At 46.4% G+C, this 23954-nt stretch overlaps 1 protein-coding gene across 1 annotated transcript; it reads left to right on the top strand.

The window, feature by feature from the left end:
• Positions 1-2423: 2423 nt before the first annotated feature.
• Positions 2424-22276, top strand: LOC119387227 (PHD finger protein 20; the record flags this gene model as incomplete). Its single annotated transcript, XM_037654545.2, is given in 9 exon segments — positions 2424-2822; positions 5037-5483; positions 9229-9359; positions 9633-9735; positions 11045-11095; positions 12142-12343; positions 12674-12947; positions 19782-20097; positions 21733-22276. Coding segments are annotated over 9 exon segments (2063 nt in total), but the record flags the coding sequence as incomplete, so codon positions are not given.
• Positions 22277-23954: the final 1678 nt, after the last annotated feature.

Below are 23954 nucleotides of genomic sequence, written 5' to 3'. Positions count from 1 at the left end.
AATGTGAGCCTAATAGTATTGTATTGCATGCAGCAGGGAATTTACGATTTCAAGTAAAAAAAAAAGGGTAACGATCGCTTGCTGCTCTCTCATTTGCACTGGTTGGTTAGTGGGGTTTTGTGGCGCAAGGGGCCATGGATGGCCAAAGAGCGCAATGGTGCCAAATTCGCACTGGTGCCATCTACTAAGCAAAAAGTGGGCTCGACAGATTTATACGGGCCGATTTCTTGATCGCATGAAAATTCTCATATCATTATTGCTAACCATTAGTTACGTTTGTTTGTCTCGTACTGAGTCCGCTAGGCCACTTGCCAATCCATATCGTCATCTCCAAAACGACCAGTACACTTTCCAGCTCCCTCTAGCTCCGTTTGTGCACCTCGTGAGCTAGGCGCCTTGGCAGGTATACCCATTTGAAAGTGCTTCAGTGTGCCAATCTCGATATGGCTACTACGTATATGTCTTGTTTAACTAACCTGGGACCATAGTTCGGCAAACTCACTCATGAGTCGACTCACTCAGACTATGATCGGGTGGCAAGTCTTAGCCTGGTGAGTCTGAGTGAGTAATATCTTGGTGAGTTTGAGTGAGTTTAGTTGTGTATAATTTTTAGTGAGTTGGAGTCTGAGTGAGTCCGGTTGAGGAAAATATTGATGAGTCTGAGTCCGAGTGAGTCGTAAGCGCAAAATATTGAAATGCGCTAGCGAAGATTCGACAAAGAGGAGAACGATGCTGGACTGGCTCGCGAGCGGCGCCATTGTCCCTTCGCTGAGCTACACCTCTGCATTGCCCATCTTGTAAATAAACGCATTCTATCGTCACAATTGGGGTGGAAGGTGCTGGGTAAGCTAGCTACTACCAAGTGATACCGGAGCGAGACCGTCCCCTAAAGATGGAACCGCAACAATACAATCTTCGCCGCAGCCATCGACTAGCGGGCTTGGCACCACTACCTCAAGAAATGAGCTCGGACGTGGACAACCAGCAGCCATCCGCAAGGACGTCGCCGTACTTTTACAGGGAGCTGTGGACCTTCACAGGGAAGCCCGGCGATGACCAGGTCGAATGGCTTAGCCACTATCAGCGGGTGAGCCGATCGAACGGTTGGAATGCGGCTAGCCAGATTTCTCACGTAGGGCTGTTCCTAGATTTCACGGCGCTGGTATGGTTTGAGAACCACGAAGAGACTTTGACAACCTGAGACCACTTTGTGGAGGAAATAAGGAAATGCCTTGGAGACCCAGCAACGAAGAAGAAATGCACTGAACAGACGTCACAGAGCGCTCAAGTCACCGGTGAGACATGCAGATCCTGAAGTTGTGCAAGTCGGTGGATGCCCACATGACGGAAGAAGACAAAGTGGGCCATATACTCAAGGGAATCGCCGATGACGGCTACCACTTCCTCATTGGCGAGGAGTGTCTGGAATGTGGCCGTGATTAAACACTGCCAAACCTTCGAGGCTCTTAAAACTCATCGCATCACATTGAAGTTCGGACATCTGGCCAACGTCACGACTGTTGCCACCGTCAATGTCTGCCAAAATTCCCTACCTGCCGACCTTTCCTCCACCATTCGTCAGATTGTACGTGAGGAACTGCGTCGCCATGTCTCTGTTCCCATGCAAGCTGGAGACCCGCACTGTAGTACATCCACAAGCATCAATGCTGCGAGTTTCGACGAGCGCAGCTACTCCAACCACAGTCCACGGTTGAGGGCTTCGCCACCAGCGGCTACTTACGTCGAGTCGTTTTATGCGCCCTGCAGTAGTTATAGCTACAACAGCCAACCGCCTTCATTTATGTCCGAGTGGCAACAGTCAACACTGCCCTGAGTATCCTCACCACACTGCAGCAATATATTTCTTGAGTGAGACTGAGTGAGTTACACCTTTCATTGCCGACCTATGCTTAGTACTAATGTGGTCTATTTCTTGGATACATTCATTTCGTCCACTTTGTCTACATAGGGCCGTGAGCCGGTCATGATCCCCCTCTTAGGAACGCATGGGCTAGAGGTAAACAGCTCAAGGCCATGATGCGCATTGGCATAATTTTTGTTGGGACCTTGCTCCTTGTTATCCGCTCCCTGTGTAGCGCACTCATAGCAACTAAAGGAAGGTGCATGCCTTGTACAGTAACCACCTGTAACATTACGTGTACTTGACGGATTCAATAAATATTTGCGGCAAAAGAGTCCAATGGTGAGGTCTTTGTATGATTACTCAGAGAACTGTTACAAGGCTCATTAAATTAAACTTTGTGATTGTAGCTGTATCAAGAATGTGTGTGTTTGTGTGCAAGTGGTGGTTGTGTTTGTGTGGCTGCTGTGGAAAATTGTCTCGTGATTCCTCCTTTCTTGGAACTTTTGGAATTAACATTCTTTCAGAAATCACTCGTCTCACCTTGCTGTTTTCTACACAGTTGCCCCCAAGGAGTTTATTATCGAGGAGGATCACAACCATTTCAAGTGTCATTTTGAGGGTTGCAACAAGAGTTTCCGCAAGGAACCCCTGCTGGCATCACACCTCAAGCACTACCATGGGAACAAGCCCGTGTTGCCGGCAACGCCTGATCGTACTCCGCCAAGTGCAACTCCGGAACAGTCCCTGCCAGTCTCCTGTGAAGCAGTTGAGTTGGATCAAGAGATGGGGAAAATCAAGTCAGAGCATCCTTCAGTGACTTCCGTGCCTGAGGCAGCATGCGAAGAACCAGTTGAGGCTGTCAGTCACCAGGAGGGAAATGGACCGCACATTGTCGAATCATCTGCGTGTCCTGACACAGCTAGTGTTCCAGCCGTATTGGAGGAACCAACTGAAACAGGTAATTTGCCAAGAGTTTTTTACGTTGGGGGTTTTTGAGACCCGATGTTCTCTTGTAGAATTCAAAGAATTTTTTTTTTAAATTAATGCTATTAATTTATATCACCTTTAGGGTAAAGACCATTTAGCAAAGGTACCTCTTCTGCCATCGCACCTCGGCTTTTCATGGGAGTAATATTAGTAAATCATGTTCACATGTACCGTAAAAATTTTATTTATTATTAATGATTCACAGCTCTCAGTCGCATTCATCTTTTCCTGCGCTAGTATCCCAACCACGGTGTAAGATATATACTCTTTAGGTGAGGACACTCGCGAGACGCGATCGACCAGATAAAGTAACAACGCCGAGAGCCCGTCGGACCGCTGACAGCAGCGGATACCTACCGGCAGGATGATGCAACTTCAACACAAAAACGCGTTTCCGCAGCAACTGGCGCTTCGCGGGAAATCTGAATTTCCTAGTCAGCGAACGCGGCTACGGCATAGAGTAATGGCTACGGCACGCCAGCAACTCAAGTTAGAAACGCATACCGCGTTTTTCACGAGCAAAAAACAAGACATGCAGTGGACGCCGGCGTTGCCGCCGACCGCGTTGGTTGCTATAGCAACGGTGCAGAAAGCATTTTCTCTCTCATAGTTGCGTCTTCCCGCCGCTAGATACCCGCTGCGGTCACCGGACCAACAGACGCGCGCCGTTGTTACTTTATCTGGTCAAACGCGCTCTGCATGCGAGCCGAGGAGTGTCCCCACCTAAAGAGTATATATCTTACACCGTGATCCCAACACTTCCCTCACACACTCCAAACTCACAGTGTGCTGCCAGATTTCTGCATGCCATCACGAACTCAATTGCTGTGTTCTTGAACGCTAGGGTGAGCTGTCGCCAGCCACCGCTTTGTTTTCATCAGGAACTAGGGGGAAATGCAGCCCGGAGCCGAAATAGATTCACGAGACATAATGAAAACGCAATATAGGGCCACCTGCAACACAAGGTTGGTAGTAAAGAAAGTGACACCGATGATGGTAATGGCGGTAGAAATAGTTCACTTCTGTTGCTCATAGTTGCCAGACTCCCGAAGCTTTTCTGCCAATGACGGGTGTATGAGGCGGGGGTCGACTTTTCACTGCGTTTTTGTTTTCCTTTTCTTTTTTCCCTTAATTTGACCTATATTCTGGTCTTTACTAAGCTCAGTACAAGTAATTCAGACATTTGAGGCAAAGCAAGGACAGTTGGGTCACATCATGACCACATGCACTATGAAACACAGCTGTAGTTATCTAGAGGCCAGTTTTAGCAAAGATTGATGGTCACTATCTAAACAGCTGCATCTCCTACACAGCAGTGGGGTGCATTATTGCATCTTTGTTGCCATAGCTTGGGATCAGCGGAAGTAAAAATGGTTTCTCACATGTTCTATATATTTTGTGCTCACGTATGAAGTGCCACCATTCGCAATTTGTCAGTGGTGCCACAGGTGGCACGATGCTAATGAAACCCATTGCCTTATGCTTTTAAGGGGGGACACTGCTCTTAAAAATTTTTCTTTATTTCTTTATTGATTTTGATGAATTTTGACAACTTTATGTATATTTGTGTGCTGATTTCAAATATCCAATTACTTTTTTAGTATATTGTGCAGTTTTTAAAATACAAAATATTTCATGTGCCTATTGGGGAGCAAGATTATTTCTAAACTGAGTGCGTTACAAAGTAAATCAGCATATCCGGATAATGTGCAATCAGAACTGTGTGCAGTGCAGCAAAAATGGATGTTCTAAGCGTATTTGAACAAAAGTTATGGTATGTTGAACATTTGCGAGTGAGTTAATTTTAAGCTGGAATTTCACTCGTGCATGTTGAACATACCATAACTTTTATTCTAATGGTGTTATAACATCCATTTTTGTTGCACTGCACACAGTTAAGAATCCAGATTATCCTGATATGCTGATTTACTTTGTAACTTACTCAGTTTAGAAAAAACCTTGCTCCCCAAAAGACACATGAAATATTTTGTATTTTAAAAACTACACATCATACCAAGAAAGTAATTACATATTTGAAATTAGCACACAAATGTACATAAACTCGGGAAGTTTCATCAAAATCGGTCAAGAAATAAAAAACTTTTTCTTCAAGTGCCATGTCCCCGCTTAATCACATTTGCTTGGGCCCGCACAGCCAGTTTAAATGTGCGTTTCTCTCTTCCAGGTGCAGCAACTTCTGAGCAACAGCAACCAGTACAACAGACTGTACCAGAGCAGACCCCTGCACTGGAGCATTCCCTCAGAGCTCTCCTGACACCTACACCAGCCACTGAGGCACAGCAGGGAGCTGCAGCAACAGTGGCCCCTGCTACAGTCACCACCACCCCCACCGGAGCAACAGTTCCGCTCGCCAAGCCAAGGCGCATGCGCTTCATACCTCACTTCACAACTCTGGTCGAAGGTCGGGAGAAGCGCAAGATTGCCAAGACAGAGAAAGCGCTGATAGCCGACATGGAGGCTGCGGCCAGTCGCAGGACGTCGGCCGGATCTGCAAGTGACCGCAAGCGCAAGCGCACTTCGAGCACGCGCAGTGACAAGTCTGATGATGGGAGCAAGCGCAGTGCCACGGTTAAGGAAGAAAGCGGCCGTAAGGCAAAGACTTCCGAGACAGGTGACCGTCTTGCTCTGCTACCCTGGTTCTTTTTGCAGTTTCTGTTGAACATAAGAACAAGAAGCTTGGTAAAAGCATGATCACTAAAGATAAACTACATTGATCTTTTACGTCTAGTATAGTGCCAGCTTCTTGCACTGGCTTTAGCTGAAGATCCCGGAAACTTTGAGGACACAGTTGCGAAAAGTGAGGAGAGGGGAAGTACGATAACGCAGTGAAACAAACTACCAATGCAGCTAAATTTTAGGTGTAAGATTACAACGGTATAATTTTTCACCGGTGCCAGCACAGATTCTCATGAAACAATTCTCTTCGGCATGATACCGCAGCTTCAGCTGCCAACACCTGACGAAGCAGTGCTGATTAGGTCTAACAATTTGGTTACTGTGGCCTGGATGAAAACTTGCCCCTGGGACATGTGCTAAGAGACTTCAAGCAGTGGCAGAAAGCTTTTCGCACAGGTGGCTGATTGGTAATCCATCCTGGGATAATGCATACGTGTGGGCTGACAATCATTAAGTCACCGTCTCGGGTTCGTGGGCGAGCAGCCCGCATGTCTTACAAGCACACACTCTCATTTGTGTGCTTAATCTTGTGTCTCGACAAAGCTCCAAACTGTTTCCATGAATTTGTGAACATGTGCATCCGACATGATCTGCGTTCCTTCTGATGGCTCATCTGTCCATTGTTCTTACATAGAAGTATTTCTTGAGGGGCTAGTTGGTGAAGCATCTTGAAAGGATAGGCGCAAATTTGACACCACGAAAGTGAAAGGCGCTCGTCTTGTTGTCTCACTTTCGTGGTCTAAATTTGTGCCCATCCTTTCAAGAAGTTCATTCATGATTTGCTTTTGACACACCATGTACTGACAGAGACCGCACACCAAGTAAAAACTGTGTGCATCAAGGCACCACGACTACATTGAGGTCTTTCTCTGTGTATAAAAATAAACCTTATCGCAGACATTCGATTTACTAATGGCAGTGATTCCACTCCTGCGCCAACTGCGCCAAAGTGCGCCAAATTGTATTTACTGCGCCATCCTGATAATATCGACGAAAATTGCGCCAAACTGCGCCAAAGTCTCGGGTTTGGGGGCGTCTATCACCAGCAATCGCACGGCCGGCGCGTCAGAACATGTGCAGCTTGATCTTGGGGCTGCCAAAGTCGCAACCATGGACCAGGAATTATTCCACTGAATAAATAGCGCTCGCACGTGCGTCCCGAATAAGCCACGATGCCATGCACGGTGCCGACGCAGCTTGTGTTCTGCAAGTCGGCTCGACAGCAAAACGCGCTCTCCGCAGAGGCTCGTGACGTCTAGGCCTCTCGGTAGCGAGAAAGTGCGACGGCGATTCATCGGCGGACGTCGTCTGTTCTAGAAACGCAGCTGATAGCTCGTTTCAAGCGTCGCACAGCACATAAGGAAAGCAATGCTCAGTAATAACTACATGTGTGCTGGTAAAATGTCTGTCACTTCTGTTTCCGGACATCGCAGAATGAAATCTGGGATCGCTAGCACTATATATATGGAACAATATCGAATTTTCCTCGCTTCGCGTTTATGGAAGAGCACGCGAACGGTGGAAACACGTTCACACTTTTCCTCAGATATACTTTATCCATAGATCTTCATTCGGAAGAGCTTTTTCGTAATTGCTTATACCAGCACGTCCGAGTTTAATCACTCTGCGGTAAATACCCCCTAAAAGGCCCTGCCCTTTCGAGCTCACGTGCTAGGGTTCCAATTCGAATTTTTTGCTTGCTTTTTAAAAATGTCATCTCATTAATAAAAGCATATATCCTGGTCGGAGCAGCCGCAAATACGCAGCTGTCAGTAGCGGGCCCGTCGCTGACGGCCCACAGTGAAGCGGCTACCCCACGTTACACGTCCGCCCCTCGCTTTCGGTGGTCAATAGCTGACGGGTAAAAAAAACTCAGTTTCGCTTAAGGGCGAAACAATGAATGTGATACCAACAAATTGAATTGTTAAACGAAGTAAGGCTAGTAGCTAACTCTTTTGGATTCGATCTCGCGTAACTCAACAAAACACTGGTTTAAGGGAATATGGCCGCTCCAGGAACCGAAGCGTCTTCTTGCTCTGAGTTCTCTAAACACGAAGTAAGCGTTGAGAGCACAGCAAGTTTACCAGCCGTCTCCTGATGCCTCGAGATGGCGCGCGCGCAAGCGACTGCGCCCTTCGAACGATGCGGTCCCCTCGCCCCCCCCCCCCCCCCCCCCCCCCCCCCCCCCCCCCGCTCCCCTGGCGTCCTTTCATGCTCCCTACGAAAGACGGGCGGGGCGTTTCCTCTGTGTTTGATGAGCAATCGACGGCAGGCCCGCACGCGGGAAGATGCTATCTCATGCGCTGTCCGTGCGACGGAGACAGACGGCCGGCTAGCTTAATCTCCGCTTCAGCCGCGCTCGTCGCCAGCGCTCGCGAGCTTTTACCCGCGGCTAGAATGCACGTGGTGATGTTAATAATTTGGTCTTTATGCAGAAAATTACAGCAATGGCGACGGCAAAAATCCGTGGAGAGCGTCCATATAATCGTTATCACAATAAACATTTTAAAAAAGTTGAGGAGCCATTTCACTCTGTGAAGTGGATGATAAGCGAAGCTGTTTCGCGCATGGCAAAAAGGTAACATGGTGGAGGACAGTTTGGTATGTAAGGCCATGTTGTTAACGTTCAATACGCAATATTATGCGAAAGCATCAGATGCTTTATCAAACACGAAAATTGACCGTCCGCGGCGTCAATCGATTGATGCAAAAATAATCATGTGATGGCGTCATTATCACGTCATAGATCGTCAAAACTTGTGACGTCATCATGGCGTCATATATCGTGATGTCACGTGATGACGCCATCACGACATCGTCGCTTTACACTGCTTCCGTAATTGGTGCGCCGAACATGGAGCTAGCGCAAAACCAGGTGAGGTGCAGATAGCTTGCAGAGAAGGAGGGGGAGGATCAACCCGCCGATCGAGAAGAAAAAGAACCTGGCTTTCGCCTTGGAGTTTTCTTAGGGGAATGCATTAGGGACAGTGTGGCTCTTTGGCATTGAGGCACTGCTGTACATCACGGCGTTTGTCTACAATGTCTGCAACCACATAGATGTATTGAGAGTGGTATTTCATAAAGTGCAGTTTTATTGATCTGGTATTTTGTGTATTTGCTAGTGTCGAAAATAATCGCCAAAGAGGTTAATTCAGAACACTCAACTGCATGAGCCCTTATTTTTTTCATTAGCGAGTGAAGTATGGAGTTCTCCTGAGATGATTTTTTCCATGAGATTTGCAATTAATCGAAATATTTCTAGCCTTCATAAGAGCCCCATAGTAATATTCCGGTGCTTGAATGTTATTGCAATATGCTTCTGTGGTGCACTCCAGGATGTAAAATTCGCTGCTCCAGAGTGCTCCCAGATGCAAAATTATCTGCTCCAAAGTGCTCCAAGATGAAAATTTTGCTGCTCCAAAGTGCTCCAAAACGGAAATTTTACTGCTCCAAAAATTGCTCCAAATCAGAAGTCCTCGGTAGCATCACTGCTGGAATTGTTTTAACATTCATTACTCTGTTCCTAAATGGCTCGACTATACAAGTAGGATTGCTTAGCGTGCCTTCAAACACGTTTTCCTGTATTCTTTGCTTTCTGATGTATACGTGTGTTACTTAAAAATATGCTTACAGCACATTTTTATTGTAAAATAATGTTGCCTGCGCTTACTTTTGCACAGCCAAGGAGACTTCAGGGCATGGACCCGAGAGTACGCCAACAATTGATGGTGACACGTCTGTAGAGGTCAAAAGTGACGAAGTTGTAATGTGCGTGTGCAATTGTGAAGAGGAAAGTGGCCTCATGATGCAGGTACGAGTTCTGTTTAGTCCTCTGTGGGTCTTGTATTTTCACATGCACCTCTCCCCTTGTTTATATGTGTTCCATCAAGCAGTGGTCAAGCACTTTATTCTCTGTCATTCAGGCTTGTTTGATGCATTGAAATTCTCTGCTCACCAACATTATCGCCAATAATAGTGACCTACCTCACGGCAGCTTTAGCTTCTCTTTTCTTTTGTCATGCTGCAATGAGTTCGTTGTAAGGACAAAGACTGCGATCTCACCTGTCTTTGTCTATCTTCACAGTGCGAAGTCTGCCTCACATGGCAGCACGGAGCATGCTTCAAAATTGAGGAAGAAAAAGACGTCCCAGACAAGTACATCTGCTACATGTGCGTTGCACCCAAAGGTAAAAGCATAAACACATAAGTAGAAAGATGGTTTAGTAGTGTACGCTTGTGCCTTTCTTGTAGTATCTTTGCTGCTGCATGCATGTAAGGCTCTCGCTTATCGACTTATCGAATTCATCTTTAACAAGGCATAGAACTGTCTAGCATGAGTGGCATACTTTTTGCGCATAGCTTGGGCACAGTTGCACAACTTAGCTGCTTTATTTGCACAAACTCTCTTTACACCATAAGATGTCTACTACGAGCTTCCCGTGTCAATACACTGTTAACGTTACTTTTAAAGCTTGTTTTAGTCCTATTGTGACATTGACTTCAGCTATGTTGGCTGCCGCCACCGCTTCTGCAGGCCTCGACTTGGTGTGAGGTTATGCCATAGGCACGCCATAGAACATTGTGCCGCTTAGCATGGGGTGTGTCTTATTTATTACCGTGCAGTAGCCACGCAGTTGGCTCTGCACGGTAATAGTTAACTTCACACCATAGCGCTCTTTCAAATTCTTTCTTTCACTTGAATAAAACACTTTAATTACACTGAGTACATGCTTGTAAAGGAGGTCAAAATGCGCTAGATTAGTTCCAGACCATTTGCCAAAAAAGATTATATCTTAAGGATGTCTGGTACGAAAATATGAATGCCTTCATGTGCATATTCATTCACATTTTTTCCTTATTGTACATTTTTCTACTTCAAAATTCAATTGTTTCGCGTGGCATTCTGTGAAATGTACTTGGTTTTACGGAGAGGTCAACTACAATTTATCTGCCAGAATTGATGCAGTCATGTAGGCTTTTCTCAAAATGTCCAGGCCTTGTCAAAAACTTCACATGCAAAGCATCATTTCCTAAGGGTGAAATAGTGGCTCATTGACCTAGTTTCTGCTAGGAGTAGGTACAGTATTAAAATCCTGCAAATACATTCTAGTGGTTCCTGCTTATGGGAGAAGACTATGCTTTCATATATGCTATATGTAAACGTAATTGGACTTACGATGTGGCTGTATAATAATTATAATTGATAAGTGCGTTTCGGTTATAAAATGTGCCAACTCATGACACACCTAAGTTCTGTTATTCAGTGTTCAATATTTTCTCATTTCTGCTCATTAGGTTTTCCCTTTCTCATCTTGAGGATTCGCTGCATGTCAGTTCATCATCAGCACTACACAGGTCACTACTGTGACTTATGTTCACTGTATTCCAGCATTGAAGTGTTAAGGGTGGTCTGTTTTGCATTTTGATTGGAGCAATTGGAGAACCCCTGCACTCCTTCCTAAATTGCCTGAAACCTTTGTTGATTCTCATTTTTAGATAATACGGACTTGCAGGCCGCAACGGAGTGCAACCAAGAACTTGGCTCAGGTGTTTAATTTCTTTGATGCTTTTGCCGCGCCCTTTCTTTTAGCGCTGCTAAACTGGCGCCTTTCGCATGCTTTTGCTCAAACTCTTGCTAGCTGCATAGTTGCCATTACATCTTCTTCGATCTTGCATGCTCTGCTCCTAAAGTTTTTTTACATTGTTACTACTTTCTTTAATAATGCAGACTGTTTTGCTTTTAAGATGTCGGTGTACTTGTATTAAGGTGCAAGTTAAAAAGACGTCCAGGTAGTAAGAATTATTCAGGAATTCTCTACTATGGCTTGCCTCGTAATTAATTCCGGTTTTGGTGCATACCTCAGAAATTAATTTACATTACTACCGACATCCTTTCTGGGCAGCGGTGGTGTTGTGAGTCTTGCGAAAGTGGTCTTGCTGTAGCGCTTGAAGATTTCGTTTGCAAGTGTCTATGAGTTGTGCCTTGCAGGGTAGGACAGTTGTTAGATCAGTGACTCTAAGCAGAATTTTGCTTTAATCGTACCTGTGAATTTGAATATGTGTGAGTGGTGAGTACTGGAAGCTGATTTTCTGCCCAGTACAGTGTCAACATAAGGGGACGTACGTCACTTTAAAAATGTCTGTAGAAGGAAGCAGGGGCTGTTAACTGAAACATCAATGTATGCTGTAGCTTTTCTTGAAAGCCATAATCGCCAAACACTGCTATCTTCAGAAGTTCAGCTTACGAGGCATGACTCCATTGCGGTCCGGCTACATTTCTACGATTGCAACAGGTTCCATAAAGTAAGTTTCAGAACTAGCTAAATCAATGTTGCAATTTCTTGTCCCCTCCGAGATGTCCATATTTTCAATGAATGGACTAGAAGATACCGAACTGTGGTACATGCATAAGGAACTTTTAAAAATTGTGTTCAGTTTTAAAAATAAATTACACGTCATGTGCAGCACTCACACATTCACGTGTTACACAAGCCTGTGCTCCTTTTACTGTTAAGGCGCTAATAGAAAAACAGAGTAGAGGATGTGTGACCCGACTCATCTCTCTCTCTTTTTTTTTCCTTGACTGTTTTTAGCAAGCACGCAAGGAAGTTCTCGGTCAAAGCTGGACCCTGATTGGTTCCATCATGGCAAGTTGGCCTCCTTCGGCTTTCTGAAAGAGAGGCCCGCTAACCTTCCCAACCCTGAGCATATCAAGGCCTCTCATGAGCTCATGTGTTCTGTGCACAATGTCCGGGCTGTGCTCCATAGCATCACCCATAAGATCAACGTGGCAAGGTAACAAATTGGCATTTTTATGTAGTGTTTTCGTCATTTGTCGAGGCACGTTTTGTGCAGAAAAAGGACGTATTGTGTCCTCCCATTTTTGAGCTCATTGTGTGTGAGCGTGTGTGTGTGTGGCTTCCCTGCTCTATAAAGGCTTGTTTCTGTGGTGAGTGAAACCTTGCTGCTCCTTTTCTGTTTGTGCAATACATAATAATTTGAAATTTTACAAAGTGCACTGTGAAAATTTACGTTATTTCAACTGCCGGCATGTTGCTGAGGTTCCTTGGTGCTGCGTAGCAGAGATAGACTCTGGTTTATGCAGTGCTTCATTTTATCTTTCAGTGAGGAGAGCCATCCTGACTTGAAGTACTTCACTACGCCATGGGTGAAAAGAAGTGTCAGTGAGGTTGCTGATATCCTTGAGAAGCAAGACGCCACACCCAGTAGTCCTGAAAAGGATGAGCTAAGGCCGGGTGGGCACATGCACCTGTCAACTTATGATCACGCTTACTTCGCACCTGAAAAAAACACAGCCACCACAGAGCTGACACAGGAAGCTCCAGATGTCATCATCAGCACTGGTGGTGACAGCAGCGCAGGTGATCTTCTGGTGCAGGTAAGAAGGAGGAGGCACAAGCTTGCATTGCTGTCCCTGCTGGTGCTTAATGCATTTCATGTTTTTGAGTTAACTCATTTAGCCAATTTTACAGATCAATGTTTCGTTAAGTATGGTTTACTCATTATGATTATGCCTTCTGTTTGGTGGGTTCTGTTTAAAGGGCCCCTTACCACTTAAGGGCATTGCAAACAAACAAGCATGTCCCGTAGATCGCTTGGTGGCTGGCAATTGTATCTGCAAATTATGAAATGTCTGCATGGTGCAAAGGCAGTTGAAATTGAAAACGGAAGGCCGCACACCTCTCCTTATTATGCAGGAGCCGCATTGTGCTTCAAGGGTGAAAGGTCGGACTCCCACATTGCTACATAGCAATACATATAGAAAGAAAATGTTCACCAGTCATTACGGTAATCCGTAGTGCAAAATTTGAGCACAGCTGTTAGGGTTTTTTCATTCTGCAATATATGAGGCAAAGATTTTGTGTCGGACATGTGCGTGATGTCGCGGCAGCGCAAATGGCGGGGTGCTGCTGTGGCAGTGAAAACCACTAGATGCTTCAACAACGCAATGGAGCCTCTGCTTGATGGCTTTCGTTTAGCAGCAGCAGCAGCTGAAGAATTTCTGCCAGTTCCATCGCTTGTTGTTCAGAAAGAATTGGCTGAGCCTATTATTTTGTATTATCATTAAGAGAACACTGCGAGTAGCACGGTTCGTGCAGGCCATGTGTTGCGCGGCACATTGCATTGATGCGCGGGTGCATTTCACAGCAGTCACTGTAGACAGACCTCTACTTATGCACCACATTGTTTCCTCATTATGGAATCAGTAGACATCTCACTAGAGCTGTGCAAATAGCAGAATTTTGGGTGTGAAGCGAATTCGAATATTGAAGTGTGAGTGCGAATCGAATCGAATATTTTTCGAATATTCCCAAATATTTCTAGAATATTTTTCGAATACTTTGAAGCGAAATTGCAGAAAAAAAAAGTTAGAGAGAATTCCTAAGCATATTCTTATGAGATAGCAACATGAAAGTGTTTCTTTCGCTAGGTTGATGAAGCGCTGGTGGGGTGGTGTTTCATAGTTGTCTTATCAAGAATGAGGCAATGTAGAGGCCGAATTCTATTGATGTACATGATATGGTGCAACCAAAGTGTTGCCGACAACACTTTACCCGTGATAGGCAAAGATGCCATTTCCTCAGCCTCTCCTCCTCTTTCAACTTCTGTGGAAGCCCAACTGATGTGGCAGACAAGGGTGTGCTCCCTTCAAGTCCGGAGTTCCAAATCTGCCTCATAGACGTCGATATATAAAACATCTGAAATTTTGGATGCTAAAAAGCTTCGGCTTTCGATTTTTTGGACTTCCTGCCCAAATTCGATAACTATACTATTCGAAAAATATTCGAAATGTCGAATATTCGCACACCCCTACATCTAACCTATGAATTCGTTTGCAAACGGATGACATCACGCTACCCTGGGGCCACCTCTTGGCCACTACAGAGACCTGCGCTCTTCTGCTTATGCTTCCGCTGTACCTTCCTCCACTTCCGTCCTCTTGATCTCTCAGCTATTGCTGTCATTCATCCCCTGCTGCACTCCGCATTCACTCTTTCATCTTCTCCTGTGCCAGTGGATTGTTTGCTCAGTTACACAGACACGAGACGCACAAACAGGCGCTTAAGAGCTGCGCTGTAAAGAATGCTCGGGGCTCGTCATGTCATCATGACACGCTCCCTCTTCTCCAGCGCTTGAAAGAATGCAAAGGAGCTCCACTGATGTGGGCGCTGTGTGAAGCAAATGGGGAGAGAGTGCGCTCTGGCAGTGAAACTCACCTCCTTAAGTCATGGTAGCAGGACAGTTAAATTTATTCTAACATGTTCAGTAATGAAATGTTTTGGAAAATTATTTCAGTAAAGCTTTCCCCAGACGACACTTCACAACCGCGGATTGACTTCAACAGCTAGGGTCAGTCTAACTTGAAAGCCTATACATACAGTCGAACCTCGATATATCGAATGGCACGGCGATCGCGAAATAGTTCGATATATCCAGAATTCGATATAAAAAATCACGTAAAACATGCGTCAAGAACTTGTGGAAAACAACCAACGAACCAATCGTGGTGCAGTAAATACTCACTTGAAGATTCAAACAAAGTATTTATTGTGTTGGCTTAAAATACTGAAAAAGAGTAGCCTGCTTTTTGTTGGCAATGGCGTGTTTGACGACTGCGTCCTCAACATAGTCCAGGCGGTCCACAAGTGAAAGGCCGGTGCCTTCAATCGCGCTGCAGTGGCGGCGCGCAAGGGCCAAAGCGGCTACGACCTCAGCTGATGTCGGGAGCGGGGCACCATCAGCGCTTGCGGGATCCACCTCGGCAGCGTCTTCATTCGGCTGCTCAGCGGTAGCTTCAGTGACGATCTCTACATCCGTTAGCTCCGCCGTTGTACCAGTGCTGTCGTCACCTCCAACGAAGTCTTCGATGCACATGCTTTGCGGCTCCGCACCAACAAAGCTCTCCAGCTTGCTCCACGTTTCGGCGATCTCGCTTTCTTCATCTGCGCATGCCAACCCAGCTTCCTCGGATTCTTCCACTGATGCTTCGTCAGTGCGTCCACCGAAGCCCGCATGCCGAAAGCAGTTGGCTATCGTCGACTGCTTGACGATTTCCCACGACGCCTTGAGCATTTGGATGGCGCCCAAAAGATCGATCTTCAGATCTTGGCCCATCCGGAGTCTTACAAGCAAAATGCGCGGATAATGCCCTGGTCCAACGGTTGGAGCTTCGAAGTGGTGTTGGGCGGCAGAAATACCACTTCGATGTTGCTCAGCTGGGCATCGGTGTGGTGTGCCGTGCAGTTATCGATGATAAGGCATACCTTCCGTCCCTGACGCACCGGGTCCGAATCCCACGCCTTCAGCCACTTGAGGAAAATATCCCTCGTCATCCACGACTTCTTATTCCAGGCATAAGTCACCGGAATATTGGGGCAGTTCCGCATGCACCTCGGGGTTTTAAATTTGCCAATTACAAGTGGCCGCAGCTTCGTGCTCCCATCCATATTGGCAGCCAATAGGACCGTCACACGGGCCTTGCCTTGCTTGCCCCCGTGGCACTTGTCCCCGCGAGTGTCCAGCGTTTGCCGCGGAAGCATTTGCCAGAACAGGCCCGTCTCGTCAGCATTAAAGATTTGGCTCGGCTCATACTTGGCGAGAACTTTGGGCCACTCGTGATCAAGCCACTTCTGAATTTCTTCATCATTGGCGTCCTCACTCTCTCCCGACACAGTCTTCCCGACAATGTTGAAACGAGTCTTAAAACGTTGTAGCCAACCGCTACTCGCACTGGAATTCTCGACGCCGAGAATGAATGCAAAGTTCTTTGCCTTCTGTTGCAACATCGGCCCCGATAGGCACCGTACAGTCGAGTTTTCCAGTGCGACTGCAGCGCCAGAACGCAAAACCTAGCGGACAAAAAACGCAATAATGAGACGGGGTTGCTCAAAATTGAACGCGATGTGCGCGTCTCCCTCTCTGAATGAGTGGGCGGACTGCGGCCGGGATACACGGGGGACGCGCTCGCGCGTCTGTTTTCTTCGTGCCCCTAACGGTCAATGCCAGCGAACTTGGGACGGGCCAGTGCGAGCAACGCAGCTCCCTCTGGTCAGTGTACGGTGCCTATACAGGAATATTTCGGGCCCTTGCGTCCATGAACCACTTGTGGAGAGACTTCTCAACATCTTCAAAAGCAGCTTTGCGTACACGCCGCGCGCCCGAGTGCCGACTCTTCTCGGCCTTGGCCTTTATGTCGGCTTTGTTTTTGAGCAGAGTACTCAATGTGCTCCTTGGTATGCCTAACCCGTCCGCAACGCTCGACTTCTTCTCACCATTCTCAACGCGCTGGATTGCTTCCAGTTTTGCTGCAAAAGTCAGGGTCGTCCGTTTCTTCGCGTCTGCAGCCATCGCTACACACACCACAACGCGCAGCAGGCCTAACACACGAGCACAACAACGACCGATGCGACGGATGCCTGGCGATACTATCAAGGAGGAGCTGGTGCAACAAGTGCAGTGCGTCGTTGCTGCAAGGCTGCGGCGTGCGTATGCCACTACGTTCAAGTGGCGCACTCGGCGCCATCGATGTGTGCAGCAGTCGTAAACGCCCACCGCGCTACTGCTATTTTCGAGAGTTGCGGGAAAGCTCGCCGCCTGTCAACGGAGCGCGGGCGGTTTGGGGTGGCCGAGTTCGATACAGTCAAATCTCGTTACAACGAACACCACATTAACGAACATTTCAAACTAACGAACTTTTAAGAAATCCCGTACCGACTGCTTATAGTTTCAATGTAAAAATATTTCACTACTACGAACTTCAGATTAACGAACATTTCAGAATAACGATCGTTATTTAATTCCCGTGTAATCTTAACAACGCCTCAGTACTACGAACTTATATCCCGAAATGCGAGGATTCTTAGATTTCAGTGTATCGGTCATGGCAGTCGGAGCTGTAACGTAGCAGACGACGCAGCGCGAAGAGCGGACGCCCTCCCGCTAAAACCTGAGATGGCACGGGAGGAGAAAGACGCGGGCGGAGAACTTTTTTTTTTTCCCTTCGTTGCGGAGGCGACAACGCATCAGGTTTTGTAAAGGCCCAACCGCATGCATAGCACGCGACTTCCGAGCGAAGGCGACTGCGACAAACGGGCTCCGTCGCGCTGCTCGATTGAAAACTATTGCGCGCACGCAGGCCAATTACGAAAAAGAATTACAGAGTAGATGAATGACAACATGCCAAATTTATTATTGTCTTGTTTGAGATAAAGATGCCATAAAAGCGTTTCGGGACTTCCTTTTTTCGCAATCTTATGTTTAACCGCGACAGTAGTATTTGCTGTGATCCCATGGGGCGCCTGGAAGCGTACGCTGCCTACGCTACGTCGCACTTTGCAAACTGCGTTATGTTGGGGTTAGTCCACGAGGCGCATTTCGACAACGTTTCCTCTTGCTGTCAGAGAACGTTTAAGAAAAGCCGCAGCGCCTCACGTCGTTGCTTCGCAGGGAGAAGGGCTACCTCACACGACGACGATGTTGACATTGCAGCAAGCTACCACCACTGCAGCAAGCTACCACCGAAACATCAAAACGAACCGTCGATCATAAATAACGACAAAATACGGCCGCTGCCTCGCTCTCCGCGTGAGATGGGGCTGTAAATAAGGTAGTCTATAACTTGCATTCCTTGAAGTACGCGCCGATTGGAAGCATCACGAGCAAATTGCAACCGAAGCAAGGGTCAGAGATGCTGCCATTTTGTTGGATATCGTCATGCTCACTTCCGGGCGACAAGCGATGTTTTCTGGCTTTCCAGAAACCTGGGATGCTATCGCGGAACGATTCTGTTTCAGATTCCAATGCCTTTCGTGCTTTTCGCGCTTGGCCAGTGGTCAGAACGACGGTCCGTCCGCGTTATCAGCGCGATCAGCCAGCCGTGTGGAATCGGAAATAGCATCGTTTCGCGATTGCACCCCTGCGACAAACGACGGCGATGGATGGCCCTCCGCGACAGCAAATCCTGTCGGCCGTCGCTCAAAACTCGCGTGCATGCAGTTGGGCCTTAAAGGATTGCAGCGATGACATGGACGACGATGTCACGGTAGCACCCGAAGATGGCGACGAGTCCGTGTCGGCCACAGATGCGTTGGACTACTTGAGGAAACTCCGCATATTCATAGAAAAAAGCGGAACAGCGACCGAAGCGGCGGATAAAAATGCGGACGGTCTAGAATCGTTCGTGACGCAGAGTTTGTGCTGCACCCGTCAAAAAAACGATCACGGACTATTTCAAATAAACGTGTCTTGTCTGACGTTCACGTGTGTATTGTTGTGAGAAACGAGTTCAAGGACGTACCGTTGCAAAGGTAGGACGTTTGCGTTACTGAAATTCTATTGTTATGGTAAATTTTTGGGATTTCACTATAACGACCTTTCAGAATAACGAACATTTTTCCGCGGTCCCCTGAAGTTCGTTATACCGAGATTTCACTGTATATCCATTATACGTCAAACTTCGTTCGAAATAAAAAATTAAAAATGCATGCGATTTCCCTGTGATATAGGAACCGTTCGATATAGGCATTAATTCGATATGTCCGTGTTCGATATATCGAGGTTTGACTGTACTATGCTACAACTGCTGGCGAGCACTTCAGGTGGAGCAGCATGCAAAAGCTGATGCTTGCCGCCTGGTCTCTGTGGTATGCCTGCCAGTGTCGGTTACATGTGTCTATAACAGATGGCAGCAACAAAACCAAAGCGCTGTATATAATAATTCAGCGAGATCTTGTGGTGTTTGGCTAGTTTGTGTAGTGAGCTGCTAACGTGGAATTTTAGATGTGTGCCAAACATGCATTTGGCATACAGTAAAGTAAATCTTTGGCAATATAGTGCTGTATTCTAGTTAGGAGGAAGGAGTTCCCAGTTATGTGTGTTTATGCATTAGAGTGACAAGCATACTACTGCATTATGAAACACAGTGAAAGCACTACCATTTGTATATGTGTGAAGTGCTCTTCACTTTTTTCTTCACTATGCAGATGCAAGATGTTGAAACAGTTGTACTTAGAAAACTTATGGTGCTCTTTTTGACTTTTTGTTCATTTGTCTTCCTTTCTGTTTTCACACTCAGAGCTGCAAATTACCTATTAATGTCTCTGTTCCAACTAGCCAGACAGACTGTCCTATTTTGTACCTAGAAGCTGTTAATCGGTGTGTGTGATGGTTGAAGCCACGCTGATGGAGGTGGAATGCAAAACCACTTGTGCAGGACATGGCCATGGAGGCTTTTGAAGTCGGCTGTGTTGAAGAGGTTGTCAACAAAGGGGAGGAACTGGACGTGATTGGCTGTGAAGAGGAAGTAACTTCGCTCAACACTGACGAGGACGGCAGGGGGAGCAGCACTTCTGCTACCGCAACACACAGCGCTTCACCGACAAAAAGCAACGGTGCGGTGAAGCAGGTCAATGGCACAGAGGCAGAGAGCCTGGATGTCGAAGGCTGTAAAATAAACTTGTTGCATCATGTCCTTGATCTGGAGGACCAACTGGAGGAGAGGATGGATGCCTTGGAAGAGCAGCTTCGAGGTGAGCTCATAGCTATTTGAAAATGGTACTCTGAATGTGTTTAGGCTAATAAGTTAACCTTTGACAACTTCATTGTCGTTAAATTATTAAAGGGGCCCTGCAACACTTTTTGAGCAGGGTCAAAAAGCGCTGCCAATCGGTTGTCGAGGCTCCCGAGAACACGCGAGCCAAATATTATAGCGAAGCGAGCGGCCTGGAATTTACAATAAATTCTCAAAGTAAGCTGAAAATCGCTCCCTCTTCTCTCGACAAATGATGTATTAGTCCGCAATATATGACGCGTTTGTCGGCAGTTCCACCATTGGCTGATGTTATAATCACGATAACACCCTCATTATTACCTTCGTTGTTAATTTTGAGTTCAATAAGTAGATCATATGTATGTTTATATTGTGTTATGCCGTTAAAACACCGAACAAACATTAATATTAGCACTTCCGGTCTCACCGACAGCTCGTCTGCTCGTAGTTGCGTGGTTGCGTTTTCTTCACCATGCGCAGTGCCGAAATCGTGAATATTTCTGTGCTTTTGCCCATCGCCGGTTGCCGTTGAGAGTGGCAGCCGTTCGAGTGTTGCCTCGTCAGCTGGAAACTGCATTGTCGGCACGTTCTCACGACCGACCGAGGCAGCGGTGCAGCATTTCTCCGATAACAATGCTGGCGCCGGCTAGTTTAGGATACCTGTGTTCGCTGTATGGCGAGAGTCCCGTTCGCTGTCTGTTCAGTATGTCATCGAGCCGTACCTCGGCGTATCCTCCCCATAGTCTCACGTTCCCGAGAAACTATTATTCATGTTACTGCACAACATTGACTGTTCAGAACTCTGTGGGGTTCAACCTAATCCTCTAGTTCAGCCAACTCCTGGAAACAACCGCTAGCAGCATTGAAGTGAGACACGCCAGCGAGCATTCGCCGCAGCACTGATATGGCACGAGCAATTGGCGAATGCGAGACCGTGGAGAGCCATCAGCAGAGAGTAGACTGAAGAGCACAAAAAAGAAATAAAAATGTGATGTGCGCACAGCTTTTCTTTCATTTTTAATTTACTTGTGAGTGTTTACTGCAGCAGCGTAGCCAGAAATTTTTTCGGAGCAGGTGGGCTGCATTCCCCTCCCCCCTAGCTACACCAGTGGTTCACTGGAAGGGGAGAAATTAGCTCTACGCGATTCGACCCAGACAATAGGAGGAATCCCTCCCCGGATTTTTAGCGATCTGGCTATCTGCTCCTGCTCTGCCCTTCTCAGTCATGCTGAAGAGACACCCAGGAGTGTAACCGAAAAAACAACCTGTCGGTGTCGGTGCAGTACGCGTTTCCCCACAACAGTTGGCTAAGTTGACTAACGCGGTCGTGCATGGCAAGTGTGGGTCGACCATGAATTTGCCCAAGGAGCAACGCGCTTATGAAGAATGGTGGCAAAGGCAGAGGCAGCAGTACACCCTCCAGCTCAGCTGGTCAACCATTTTTGCAGAGTGGAATGGTCTAGATTTTGCATTGTGCCTTGAACAAAAAGAAAATACACATTATTTTTCACCTCTGTGCTGTCAAATTATTGACTGTATTAGCTTACACTGTGTTTGTACAGTTATTCGTATTAAATGCTCAGCTGAATCTTTTTTTCCCTTCTTTTGTGACCAGTGCTTGAGCGTGAGAGCTCCATCAGCAGTGGCACAGATCCAAGCATAACAGAAGAAGACGACATGATGCGGCTGAAGTTATCACTCAAAGGCCTCATGAAAGACTTGAATGCAGTGCATCGATTGACACTGTTCCGGTGACGTGGAATTGTGCTGTTGACGGACAGTGCGTGGTTGACAGCACGTTGTACATTCGTGTGTCCAAGCCTTCAGATGAGTCTGAACCCTAGTGTAGAAATTTTGTAATATACTGTTTCTCTTTTGTTTTTATTATTATTTTTTATTACCAGCCACTTGCATGTTTTTGAATGTTCATGCCAGTAGCAGGAAGAACATGGGCATTTATTACACTGCAACAAACTCTCACACCCACATTTGTAAATATACTACTCTGCTAGTTTGTGTAAATTTAGGGAAAAAAAGAAAAAAAAAAATAGAAATGTCTTTGTTGAGTTAGTGCACGGTCATGCTGGTATTTATTTCTCTCTCGTGTAAACCTGTTGTTTGTGTGTCCGGTGCATAAAAGCTTGTTGAGTGCTTTTCAACTGCTTGTGTGTAAATGCATATTAGTGATTTATTGTCACCCTATTTAAGTAGCTGCTTTACCATTTGTTACTTCACATGACAAGCTCTGTAGTGATTAGACTCTTGTAAACTACACAACTGACTAGCTCGCCAAAGAACTCATGTGATTCATCACGACTTTAGACTAAATGCTGCCAATAACTGCTGTGAAATTTTTCAATGCTCTTCACTCTCCCGATGCAGAAAACTCTTACTTCTGCATAAAAAAATTACTTTTCTCTTGGCTAGCGTGGCCACAAACAACGCCTGTGTCTGATTTCTTCCAGTTTAAAAGTGCAAATTCATAGTACAATGGCCTAACAACATGATAATAAATGAAACGCACATCCTTGACCCGATTAATGGTAGCACCAGTCATTCATTTTAAAAAAGGAAAAAGAGAGTGTTAGCTATACATGCTGGGGCTTCTGTCTTATGCCTTTTGTGCATGGTTTCACCATGAAAGCCGTGTCTAAATTTTTCATGTGGGAGCAAACTATGCTTGTGCATGCTGTTTGCGAAACTTGTTCTACCATTCGACGGGCAGACTGCCTCACAGAGAAATTAGCTCTACATTTTTGGGAAGGGTCTACTTATACGCGGCCCCTTTCTTATGGAAGTTACGTAGTGCACACCTGGTGTGGTCGTGTACTTCAGGGAACTGTGTGAGTGGTAATCGCAGAGGCACAACAGCAAGATCTGACAGTAAGTTAAAGTCTGACTGGTTTGTCTACATTCATCACAGAGCGTTCTTGAAGCATGGCGGCTGTCGGACCGAAAAAAAAAAACTTTTATTGCATTCGCATAGGTCAGCTCAGAAAAATTGTCCATTGAGTCTCTCTGGTCGCTGTGCACTATGCAGGTGTGACTGGGCGCTGGTAGAAATGAGGGCCACGGTGCTTTCTGCGTTTAAAGGGGTCTTGAACCACCATGTTTGGTGAAAAAACACATACAGCGGAAAGCAGATGCTGCTGTGAACAACTCGGCCAAATCTTGCCGTCGTGTGTGCCAGGGAGAGTTCACAAGCAGAGCACAAAGTTGCCACTTTCTCAAGCGCCCTCTATCCATACAGAGACCTGTACACTCCTTTAGGGGGGCTGTCATACAGTAGATCTTTCTTCACACAACAGATAGCTGAAATTAACCACAAACAGCGTTTGGGTCAGATGCACTTCTTGGGACGGAGTGCCACCACATGCTGGGCGCCACGCTCTATAGTGTGCAAAATTACAGAGTAGCAATACTAGCACGCAGCGAAATCACACCGGGAGAGAGTGATGGTGTTTCATGATGCACATTCAAGGTCATGACGCATGCTGACTTTGTGACCCCCCCCCCCCATCATGTGTAGCTTCCAGCACGCTCATCGGGACGAAAAAGAGAGAAAGTGCTTAAAGCGTGGAACAAATCCCTTCAACTCTGCTTGTTCCTGACAGATTCGAAAAATTTTTGTGGTAATCGATTCGTACGGCAATAAACTCTGATACTGAGGTCAATCAATGATTACTTAGAAGAATGGTTCAGGACTCCTTTAAGTAAATAAAAAATAAGCATGAGTATGTTCTATTTGATTTGAACTCTGGACCTATAGTACTGAAGCATGAACCGCTACGTAAAAGCTACATGCGCTCATGGGGCAGAATGAAAAACTCTTAAGAA

The sequence above is a fragment of the Rhipicephalus sanguineus genome, chromosome 3, assembly GCF_013339695.2.
Source record: "Rhipicephalus sanguineus isolate Rsan-2018 chromosome 3, BIME_Rsan_1.4, whole genome shotgun sequence".
In the NCBI taxonomy this organism is placed as follows: Eukaryota; Metazoa; Arthropoda; class Arachnida; order Ixodida; family Ixodidae; genus Rhipicephalus; species Rhipicephalus sanguineus.
Note: the sequence above shows the minus strand (reverse complement) of the source record. Positions and strands in the feature narration are given on the sequence as shown.